This window comes from Chlorocebus sabaeus, chromosome 27 (genome assembly GCF_047675955.1).
Source record: "Chlorocebus sabaeus isolate Y175 chromosome 27, mChlSab1.0.hap1, whole genome shotgun sequence".
NCBI lineage: Eukaryota > Metazoa > Chordata > Mammalia > Primates > Cercopithecidae > Chlorocebus > Chlorocebus sabaeus.
In genome coordinates, this window is record NC_132930.1 from 1,748,157 (window position 1) to 1,760,912 (window position 12,756).

General features: G+C 33.9%; 1 protein-coding gene across 12 annotated transcripts in view; it reads left to right on the forward strand.

Annotated features, from left to right (window-relative positions):
* The window catches only part of FRYL (FRY like transcription coactivator), a 283,769-nt gene that overhangs the window by 127,529 nt on the left and 143,484 nt on the right, over positions 1 to 12,756 (forward strand). For all 12 annotated transcript variants that reach the window (XM_073012415.1, XM_073012406.1, XM_073012404.1 and 9 more), the window contains one exon: positions 5,613 to 5,812. In XM_073012415.1, coding sequence (XP_072868516.1) covers positions 5,693 to 5,812 — 120 coding nt within the window. In that variant the 5' untranslated portion in view covers positions 5,613 to 5,692. The remainder of the gene's footprint in view (positions 1 to 5,612; positions 5,813 to 12,756) is intronic.

The window sequence follows — 12,756 nt, forward strand, 5'->3', positions numbered from 1 at the left end:
TTTGCAATTTTTTTCTCCCAATCTGTGGCTTGTCTTTTCATGCCCTTAACAATGTCTTGCAGAGCTCGAGGCTTCATTTTAATACTTTTTTTTTCCTGGATCATGATTTTGACTAAAAAGTCACCCGGTCAAACCCAAGATCAGTTAGATTTTCTCCTATCTTCTAGGGGTTTAATAGCTTTTGCATTTCACATCTAGATCTGTGATCCATTTTCAGTTAATTTTTGTGGAAGGTATAAGTTCTGTATCTAGGTTTTTCTTTTTTAACATGTGGATGTCTAGTTGTTCCAGCACTATTTGTGGCAAGGTCTCATTTTTTCATTGAATTGCCTTTGCTTCCTTGTCAAAGATCAGTTGATAGTATTTGTGTGGATCTGTTTCTGGGCTCTCTATTCTATACCGTTGATCGGTTAGTCTGTTCTTTAGCTAGTACCATACTGTCTTGATTACTCTTGAAGTCACATCCTGTCAGTCCTCTGACATTTTTCTTCTGCTTCAATATTGTGCTGGCTGTTCTGGGTTATTTGCCTTTCCATATAAGCTTCAGAAGAAGTTTGTTGATATACACGAATTAACTTGGGGGGGTAGGCTGCTTCTAAACTGAAAAATTTTGTGTTTGCTTTTTTAAAGTCAGATTTTTTTTTTTTTTTTAAGATTTTAAGTTCTGGGATACACGTGCAGAACATGCAGGTTTGTTACATAGATATACAAATGCCATGTTGGTTTGCTGCACCCATCAACCCCGTCATCTATGTTAGGTATTTCTCCTAATGCTATCCCTCCCTTAGCCTCCCACCTCTGCAACAGGCCCCAGTGTATGATGTTCACCTCCCTGTGTCCTTTTGTTCTCATTGTTCAACTCCCACTTATGAGTGAGAACATGCAGTGTTTGGTTTTCTGTTCTTGTGTTAGTTTGCTGAGAATGGTTTCCACCTTCATCCATATCCCTGCAAAGGACATGAACACATCTTTTTTTTAGGCTGCATAGTATTCCATGGTGTATATGTGCCACATTTTCTTTACCCAGTCTATCATTGATGGACATTTGGGTTGGTTTCCAAGTCTTTCCTATTGTGGACAGTGCCACAATAAACATACGTGTGCATGTGTCTTTATAGTAGAATGATTTATAGTCCTTTGGGTATACCCAGTAATGAGATTGCTGGGTCAAATGTTATTTCTGGTTCTAGATCCTTGAGGAATCGCCATACTGTCTTCCACAATGGTTGAACTAATTTACAGTCCCACCAGCAGTAAAAGTGTTCCTGTTTCTCCACACCCTCTCCAGCATCTGTTGATTCCTGACTTTTTAATGATTGCCATTCTAACTGGCGTGAGATGGTATCTGATTGTAAAGTCACAGATATTTTTTACTTTTGTTCTTGTTCCAAAGCCTTTACCTTCTACTTTTTCTTTTGTAGGTAGTCATCAAAATTTTTATTTAGACAATATGGTGTATAAATAATAATTATTGTAATATTAAGCAATTGTATGTTATGTAAAAATTTCTGTTATGTAAATCTATTCATAAATATATGCATATAATATGTATGTACCTATGTAAGTTTGTGGCTATGAGGTAGTAGCCCAAAGATTTTTTTTTTTTTAAATCCTTAAAGACCTGTTCTTGGGGATGAGGAAGCTAGAGGCAGCTTCCACAGTCTTCACTGTGGTTATTTTAGACCACATCTACCTGTAGGGATTTTAAAATACCCCAATTGTTGAGAACCAGTGTGTATTTTGAGGGCTGTTACTATTCAGAATGTTGTGTAGAAAAGCATAATGGAGTCAGAAAAAAGCTGAGATCTGCTGCTGTAATGAACTCAAACACACCTAATTGTAAGAATTATACATTATTTCTCTTCTCACTTTTCTCTTCCTTTTGACTGAATTTAAATTTATTTTGTAATGGTTTAGGAGTCTCATCAGCATGAAAAAGAGAATTGTTTTATTAAATATACTAAATACAGTGCTATGGAGAGCGTAAGCCATCCAAAAATACTGATATTTAGTTTTTATTTGAGCTTTAAGAGACAGAGCAGGAATGCTAACTTTTAGATTCCCAAATTTTAATTATTCAGGTCCTGGTTTATTCTTATTATTAGCAGTTAGAGTTTAGTAGATTTATATTCCAAGTATGTTTAATATGACATGAGGTTTTTCCAGTTTGTAATTCAATGCTTGAATTGCAGTCTTAAGACTTAACAGTTATGTCTGTCTTCTCTCATAGGCTTACATAAATCTTTCAAAATTTTGGGTTAGCATGTAGAGAAATATTACAACTTAGCATTATAAGGTATTTAATGTAAGCAGTCAGGTAACTTAAGTTAATCTAGTTATATGGAAGCTAGCCTTTCTTCTTCTGCTTGGAGTGATCATCCCTGTTGCTCTCCTATTAGCAGAAAATGAAAAGAATTCACATGTCTTTACTAAGGCTGAACATTATGATGAAATATAAAGTTGAGGGGGACAACTTTGATGAAAAATGTTACCTGATTTTTATTTGTGTTTAGAATATTAATGAAATTAAATATTACCGGACTCCTCCATTTTATTGTTCGTAACTTGTTTGTTCATGTCCTTGTCCTTATTTCAGTTTGGGGGTATGGGTGTTTTGCTAGTTGATTTCATCGCAGCTTTGTGTGTAGAAACAAAAGTGATTAACTGCGTGTTTATTATATGCCCACATATTTTTTCCTGCTGTCTAATTTCACTTTGGTTTTATATACATACTCTTAGGATCTTTACTCACCTAATACTGTATTTTGAACACTTTCCTGTGCCATTTGGTATTTTTTGATAATGTAATTTCAAAGATCTGTTTAGCATTCTGTTTATATTAGATTATAAAAATAATTTATTTTGAATAAAATAAAATTTGAAATTTAGTTTGAAATTTCAATCAGTAGATTCATTCATTATTACTTTTTTATAGTAATAATTTCAACAAGCATTTATTAAACATCTACGAAGAAATAAAATTTAAATAAATTAATCAAAAACATTTGTTTTTTTCATAAAAATTTGAGTTATCAAATGAAATATTTTTATCTTGACAGATAACTTATAAGTAAAGGTTTGCCTAAAATTTTTGGCTTTATTGGCAAATTTTTTAATGTGTGCAATTATGATACCTAGGAATATTTGATTATGCTTTATTTTTAAGAAAGTAACAGTAAAGGCAAGTTACTTGTGAAGTCATTTTAAGTAAAGTTTTTTTCTTTGTAGGAAAAATGTTTAAAGGCTAAAGTGTCATTTTAAAAGTTTTTACTTCATTAAAATTTAGAATTGAAGTACTAGGTTAGTTACAAGGTTCTTGTTTAGTTACATTTACTGTAAAGTTAAAGCTAGAGAAACTTTGTAACTGTTAAAACCTTATGAATCTTAATTAAAGGAAAAGATATAGTTTGTATCCACTACCTTAAGTTAAATTATAGTACTCTTAATGATCCAAAATAATTTTTTAAAAATTTGAGAGCTCTTCTTTTTTTCCACAATGACATTTGTTAACAGATTCCCTCTTTGATAATACACAATGTTGGATCATGAAACAGAGTAAACAAACAGGTCATTGTTTAAAATAATGTACACTGTGTTCAAAGGACTATGAGTTTTTGTTTTGAGTTGTTTTATTATATAATTTTAGTTCTACAATACAGTACATAATGTATTTTAACTTGATATGATACAAAGATACTTATTTTAGATATAATATTACCAGTTTGTGATATTCTTTAGATTACTTTTACAGATTTGTGTATTTTGACCTATGTGGTAGACTAAGTTTTTTTTTTAATTTGACAGAAAAAGTTTTTAATAAGTTTTGAATTTATGTATTTAGAACAAATTTATTATCCTATAGTTATATACACATAGAAGCAAACACAGGAAGTCAGTATTTAAGTAATTGTGTTCTACTTCCTCTTTAAAGGAAGGGGTTCAAGGGCAGTCTCTGGAGTTCAGGTTGAGGTGGAGAAGCACAGACTTGCAGATTCTCCATGAATATTCTAAGCTGAAAAAGGCAACATAAGGTGAAGTTAGAGGATATGGGATCGACATATCAACATATGGGATCGATATGGAGGTGACTGGAAAACTTGTATATAGGAAGTCAAGTAGGCTGCCCAGGCAGTCAGAAGAACAGAGTAGGTGAAGCCACACAGCATGCAGTGGTGTGTCTTCTTTTGGGGCCAAGCCTGATGCAGCTTACTATTTGCCAGCACCGTGTCATCTCCATCTGAGTAAATGGCACCACTATCCTTTGAGTGATTCAAGTAAAAATGCTGTGAGTCATCGTTAGTTCCCTTCTCTCACTTCACTGATTAACCCACTAATATATGACAAGTCTTAAATACTTTTCTTTTTTTCCTGTGCTGTTGCCATCCTCTTAGTCCAAGCTGCAATTATCTCACCTGGATTTCTGTAATGGCTTCCCTGGGTCTACATTTTTCCTCTTTCAATCCATTCTCCAGAGGTGCCAGAGAGATTTTTATAAAGAGAAAGCCAGATCCTATCCCTCTCCATATTAATGCTTTCCACTGAATTTTAATTGCATTTGGAATAAAATCTAATTTTCTTACAAAGTTCTTAATTGTCTTCTGTGACTTGCTCCCTGACTACTGATTCTGACCTTATCGCATATCCCCTTCCACCTCTGCTTCTTCCCTTGAGCGCCAGCCATACTGGTCTTTCTGTTTTTTAACCATGCACATTTAGTCTTGTGTTTTCTGTTCCTGGTGCTTTGTCTTGCTCCCTCATTTTAAAAATCATTTAGTGCCGGGCGCGGTGGCTCAAGCCTGTAATCCCAGCACTTTGGGAGGCCGAAACGGGCAGATCACGAGGTCAGGAGATTGAGACCATCCTGGCTAACACGGTGAAACCCCGTCTCTACTAAAACATACAAAAAACTAGCCGGGCGAGGTGGTGGGCACCTGTAGTCCCAGCTACTCGGGAGGCTGAGGCAGGAGAATGGCGAAAACCCGGGAGGCGGAGCTTGCAGTGAGCTGAGATCCGGCCACTGCACTCCAGCCTGGGCGACAGAGCGAGACTCCGTCTCAAAAAAAAAAAAAAAAGAAAAAAAAAAAAAAAAGAAAAAAGAAAAATGATTTAGGCCTGAGTTTAAATGTAGCTTCTGCAGTGAGGTCTTCACTGAGCATATTTTCCAAAGTAGTGTTGTTTTTCAGTTCCCCAGTCCCATTCCTGTTTCATTTATTCACATCTGTTTTATTTCCTTTATTGCATTTGACTCTGATTAGAATCCATTCATTCATTCAGTAAATACTGTGCACCTAATCTATGTTAGGCATTGTTCTAGATACTTGGGATTTACCGTGAACAACAACAACAAAAACAAAAAGAGAATCCCTGTTCTTTCTTTCACATTAGTAGGATGGAGAGAGAAACAGTACATAATATACATGATATGTAATTAAATTATAAATATGTTAGTATGTTAGAAAGTGACAAGTGAAATAGACAAAATGGACTATGGTAGAGGAGACTGGGAGAACTGGTTGAGGGTTAGAGGCAGCTTACAAAGGAAATAGGGAAACTATGGTAGGCCTCTTAAGTTGATTATTAAAGTGGAGTTCTTTTGTTTCTTTTACTTTTAGCTTCAGCACCAGTCAGCAAAGTGAATAAGTACTGTGCTTCTTCCAACTTTCATTCCACTTGGGGAGAAAAGAACATCATCATGTCAAACATTACGATTGACCCAGATGTCAAACCTGGGGAATATGTCATCAAGAGCCTTTTTGCAGAATTTGCTGTTCAAGCTGAAAAGAAAATTGAAGTTGTAATGGCTGAACCCTTGGTAAGTAGAGCTGACCTATAAATCTGAAATATTTTCTTGACTTTTGTATTAGCCACTATAATACAGATTTTTCAAAGCAAATAATATACTTGAAAAAATATTAAGGGATAGTGGTGATATAGAAAGCTGCACCGACTTTAGAATCCACTTTGATAAGTTACTGCGGGTCACAAAAGAACAAAAAGGAACTTCAACAGTGGGAATTGTAGAAACAGATAAAACATAGGAAATAAAGGAAAATTAGGATATATTGTGAGTTAACACTAAGATCACAGCCAAACTTATAATAAAGAAGAGAACATATTTTTACATGTGTATTGTATGAGACATACTTGGAGAATGTGAGAAGCTCTATTTGATTAGAGCCCATGATGAGGAGAAGGGAAGAGAAAGACTGTAAACAAATATGAGTCAGTTTCTGAAGAGTTGTGAATGCTATTGTGATGGATAATATGGTGGTTGAACAATAGAGGGAGAAAACATTGAGAGCAGAGACTATTTAGCTATTGTACATAGTTCAGGCTGGAATGAAAGGGGTCTTGAACTATGGTATTAAAAGTAGAAAAGGTTACAGAAGAAAGTAAGAGAATTAACAGAAGTAAAAATCAATAGGACTTGACAAGTAAATAGGGGGCATTTTGAGTGAAAGTTAAGGGTTAAAGATGTTCTGGAGTGTTAGTAAAGTTGATAATATATTTACTTTGGTAAAGTACACAGGAATATCTTTGGGTACAAAAGGTGGATAAAGTAATTTTTCATTTGTGTACCTTAAACTTTTGAGATACTGGTAATCTCACCACATGGAATTAGTTGCTTGATTGGTAGTTGGAAGTTCTTTTTGAGAACTCAAGAGATGGTAACTAGAACTACAGATTTTGGTATCATCTATATGAGGGTGTAAATTGAAGCCACAAGAGCAGACGATGATTTCAAGGGAAAGAAAATATAGAATTATTATTGCCAATAATGTAGAGCAGCAGAGTACAATGTACATTGAGAGAAGTAGTTATTGGATTTGGAAATAAGCAGAAATAAAACAGAACAGTTTTACCTTCTTGATATAACTACAGGAAGTAACTTTAACTCTGCCACCTTATAGAGGCGACAGTTTAGGTTACTCTTTGGGCTGGAAGGAAGTGGGTATGTGATGTACTAAGAACACAGTGTAGGTTCGATGTAGGATGATGGTAATTAAGAGGAAGGTGAAGGATGTAACAGCTGAAACTCACTCCTTACACAACTGAATTAGGGATAGCTATTCACCACCAATTTGAGATTCAGAGGGTTTGTTACCGCTGACTGAGGAGTTAGGCACAATAATATATTGGCTTTAGAACCTGTATACTTGCTCAGCCCGTTACAGTTCCTTAAAAGGATGAGAGAGGGAAACAACAGAAGGGAGGATAGGGCAGGAAGAAAGTTGAAGGTGGTATTGTCAGTGCTCTTATTTTCTTAGTGAAGTAGCCTTGAAATTGCTGTGAAGGTGAGTTTCTTACCAGTGATTAAGTAGAGAAAACTACTCTGAGGAAAGCGTCTATGAAATAATAATACATTATAATAGCCAAATGTATATTTCAAAATTGTGCAGATATTTATATTCAATTTAAATCATCCCATGATTGCTTTCCACATAACAAATTATTTTTGTACTAATGTATATATATTTGTGTATATTGTATAATGTATATATAGTATATATATAGACAGCATATACATTATTAATATAAAGTTCTGTTTTAGAAGTAAGGATTGCAAAAGCCTATAGCATGAGTTCATGATTATAAGATTTGATTATAAATATGCTTAAGCTACAGAGTGTTAGTTTTCTTTTTCAGTGGTCTCTGAATTACAAGATAAATTACTACACTAGTAATTTAAACAGCATACAGTAAGAAAGGGAACAACTTTAAAAAAATCTAAGAATTTATTATGGAAAATGTCAAGCATATATAAAACTAAAGATTATGATATAATGAACACTTGGGACCCATCACCTGTCCTCAGCAATTTTTAAGTCACACAGCACATTTTAAAAACACTTTCTTTTATAAAATATTTTATAGTAGTATCATGTGATACAGTCCTACCAGTTTTCAAATTTTATATATATAAAATATTTATGTAAATATATAAAAATGTATTTATATGTATTGTATTATATTTATATAACATATAATATATATTTATAAATATATATAAATATATATTATATTTAAAAATATATATTATATATTTAAATATATTTAAAAATATATATTATATATATTTAAAAATATATATTATATATATTTAAATATATATATATTTCTTTTTTTTTTTTTTTTTTTGGAGAGACAGGGTCTTGCTGTGTCTCCTAGGCTGGAGTTCAGTGGCGCAATGTTGGCTTACTGCAACCTTTGCCTCCCAGGCTCAAGCAGTCCTCCCATCCCAGTCTCCTGAGTTGCTGGGACTACAGGCATGTGCCACCACACCTGGCTAATTTTTGTGTTTTTGTAGAGATGAGATCTCACCCAAGCTGATCTCAAACTCCTAGGCTCAAGTGATTCATCTGCCTTGGTCTCCCAAAGTCCTGGGATTATAGACCCACCACTTCTGGCCATATTATATATTCTCATTCCAAACTTCCCATATATTCCCTCTAACTTAGTCATCCTCCCCTAAGCTAAATGAATATGTATTTTACTGTAATAATTTGTACATACTTTTAGATTATGATGATATCATGTTATGGTTAATTGCTTACATGTTTATCTTCTCTGATGTGAGTTACTTGATATCAGAAACCAGGTCTTTCTTATCTCTGTATCTGCAGCACTGCTTGTGGTGGTGGGTATTCAGTAGAGGGTTTTTGTTAAATATTTGTATTTTAATGAATGTAGCCTTAAGAAGTATTGCTGTGGTGTGTGCCTTTTGTTTTTCTAATAATAATAATAATGTCTTTATTCTAGCCAGAGCTTCCAATAGTTCTTTCAGAATAGCCTGATGCTATTCATTTATTTTATTAGCTAATTCATTTGTTTAATAGTTAATTTTAGAGACATCTGTTATGTAATCTGAGATTATAAAATTATGATTAATAGTGGTGAGGATTTAATCAGAACATAGATGTTTCTACTCTGCCATCACAAATAGAAGAGACATTGCTGCTCACTCTTCCTGACACAGCAGGAAAACCCCCAAATCACCGTCATATTTTACAGATTTTACCCCTTACACTCATATATACCAAGATAATTTCTTCTTATCTAGAGCAGAGTGCGAGCTTTGTTTTTATTTATGTCCAGGTCTGGGTAAATTGAGAATCCATAGCTTCAAGATTAGATAATGAAAAACATTTAATCTAATATTGTCACAATGTTTATAATATAGCTTCAAATGCTTTTATTGGAATTTCATTTATTTTGAAATTTATTCTGTACCCTTTTAGGTAATAAACAACCATCTAAGATGATTCTCTGGGTTCTCGAATGAAAGTCTTACACAGTCACTTTATAGAAAATAGCATCCAGGGCTTGTCAGATACAAGGAGGCTGGCCTTGCTCATGGTCACTCAGATAGTAGGTTTCAAAAAAAGCACAAATGTGAATGGCTTTTGCTGAAAGAATTTAATCTACCACTAAAATGAGAGAATTGGCTTTTTCATTCTCATATTAGAAACCATAATAAAAGGAGATTAAGGAAGCCAAAAGACTCGAAGATTAGCTGAGTTGGATTTTTAGTCACAATTTCATTTTCATTTTAGAAGGAAGATTCAAGAAGGGCAATCAGTGATTGAAATGGCAACTTGCAGGCTATGCAGTCCAGTATCTTAGGTCCTTTCTTCCTAAAGGAGATGGATCAGTCCTTGGTAATAACCTAGGCATATCCAAGTTTATCTATTAATCTTTTAGATTGCTGTGGGCTAGAAAAGGAAATAGAAGAAAAGCCATTTACCCATCTTCTTCTGATTTAGACCTTATGTTTTGATTTAGGCCCAGCATTTTAAAAACTCTAAAATTTTCACTATTTTTTAAGAGTATATATATGTGTGTGTATTTTATATATATATTATATATGTGTATATATTATATATGCATATATGTATATATGTGTATATATGTGTATGTGTGTGTGTATATGTGTGTGTGTGTATATATATATGTATTTTAAAGGGTTTCTTCTCCCTGTATGGTCAGTTTCCTCCAAACTGCATTTTTCTGCTGGTTTTACCTTCTCCTCACATGTTTATTTTAACTTGTTATATTTTTAAGAATGAAGCACAGTTGATTGGAAGTTCAGTGTACACAGAAGAGCCTTTTTGACTTATGATCTTCTGTGTATTACTATCAATGGACCATCAGTGTCAGATCTTTTTTGGGGGACTTGTCAGAGTCCCCAAATAAGGTACCTGCAGTACTCTGAATGGGAGAGTTTAGGCTTTAGCTGCAAGCATTCTGGGGAACTAGACTCAGAAGATAACTGGGGTTTTTGATACTTGGTATATATATTCTTGCTTAACCTCCCTGTCTTCAATGTGGTACCTCTTCAACCATTGTATGCCCCAGTCAGCATCATTGTATTTTGTCCTTTCCTAAGAAAGGCAATTCCTCTGAAGGTAAGGTGAAAGGGAGGGTCTAAATCTTTCCTAAACAACCTTTTTAAAACAATCTTTCAACCAGCCCTCTTATTTTTATCCTCACCTTTAGCCATACTTTCAGAGTACCAATTCCTGAGCCTTCTGGGAAGTTCTAAAGCATCAATTGGGTTATCTTTCCTTTGCTCTCTGTGGGGCAAGCTCACTCACTCTCTGGTTGTGCTTCAAGTGTCATCTTCTCTATGATCATGTTATCTGAAATTTCAGTCCCCATTTCAACTTCCTATCCTAAATCTGTCTAACATAACATACACTACTTTTACTCTCTAATTAGACTATCAGCTCTATAAGAGGGTGAGTTATTTTCCGTTTTGTTTGTGGCTATATCTCCAGAACCTAGAACAGTGTCTGGCATACTGTGAACCCAGTAAATAATTTGGATGAATGAGTGAATGACTGACTGAATGAACAGACTGCCGACTTTCCCCTTTGCTTACTCAGGAGTCACCGTTGTTTTGTGAGATAATTAGTTATGATCTTCTCTGCTTTTCACCTCCTCTCCCATCCTTTTTGTTCTTTTGTTTTAGCCCTTATAAAAATTATTTTACTGTTCTGTTTTAGGATAGAAGGTTGGCTATAAAAGTGTTCAACCTGCCATTTCCAATTACAGATTACTGAAATATTTCAGTGTCATTGTTATGGTTTCAAAATTTTTCCAAAAATTATCTTGCTTTCTCTGGAAGCTACATATTGCTGTTGGTATCCTACATATGCACTACATGTAGAATTAAATTATAAAATACAGGATTGTGAGCCTTGGAATCATTATTATAATGTATAATATTATACATTATAATACTGTATAATATTATAAAGTATTATAATATTTTATAACTATAATATAATACTTTTATTATTATGAAAATACTATAAAAAGTAGAAATAGTTTTAAAGGTTGTATAATAAAAACATCTAATCACTGTCAACAGTTTTTAGTCTACCAGTTTTTCATGTCTATTACTTATCCATCTCTGTAGCACCTGCCACCTTTAAAAACTTTTTATTCTTTACATTTAAAAATTTTTAATCTTAAAAATAATTGACATATAATAATTGCAGATCTCATGGAAGTACATAGGGATGTGGTAATACGTATGGTGATCAGACCAGGCTAATTAGCATATCCATATCTCAAGTGTTTATCGTTTTGTTTTGGGACATTCAATATCCTCCTCCTCCTACCATAGCTATTTGAAACTATATAGTGTATTATTGTTACTATAGTCATCCTGCAGTGGTAGAGAACACTAGAAATTATTCCCCCCACTCTAGTCGTAATTTTATATTCTTTAACAAATCTCTGTGCCTGTCTTTTCCCTACCCCCCGCAACCTCTCGTATTCTTTGTTCTATTTTTTTTTACTTATATGAAATCACCTTTAAACACACACACATGCGCGTGCAAATGAAGGGGAGATATATATAAAATACACATTTTTTCTATACCCAGATATTTTTTTTAACAATGTAAATTGGAGATTATTATATATCAGCCAATATAAATTAATCTCATTCTTTCTGACAGTCGAATATTATGTATATAGTTTTAAATCAGTCTCTATTGATAGGCAATTTTGGTTTGAGGCTGCTTTAAAGAAATGCTATAGGACATATTGCTGTATACACGTCTTTGCATTCATTTATGTTAGTGTAGAGAATAATTTTACTTTTTAGTTGTTTTTGATGAGTTACATAGACAATAAACGTTTTTTAATAGTTTGTCTTTTAAAAATACTAATGTTTTGAGGCCGGGCACGGTGACTCACACCTGTAACCCTAACACTTTGGGAGGCTGAGATGCGTGGATTACCTGAGGTCAGGAGTTCGAGACCAGCCTGGCCAACATGGTGAAACCCCATCTCTACTAAAAATACAAAAATTAGCTGGACGTGGTAGTGGGCACCTGTAATCCCAGGTACTGGGGAGGTGAGGCAGAAGAATCACTTAAACCCAGGAGGCGGAGGTTGCAGTAAGCCGAGATCGTGCCATTGCACTCCAGTCTAAGTGACAGTTTTTTTATTAAAAAAAAAAAAAAACTTACATATTGAAAGACAGTACATCTACTTGAGCAAGCATTAGGGCATCCTCAACTACACTATAATGAACCTAAGAAGTTAATACGAAGTCTTTGATTAGTAATTTATATTTAGTGTAGTATATTTCTTCATGTTTTCTGTTTGTTTTTAATTGATGATAACGTATCCTTTTGCATTCAAAAATCATTTCTGAGTTCTTATGGAAAAAACAGCCCACCCCCATTTTCTGCTTCAGGAAAAGCTCTGTGAGGATGTCACATCTTCAGAAATCTTTCA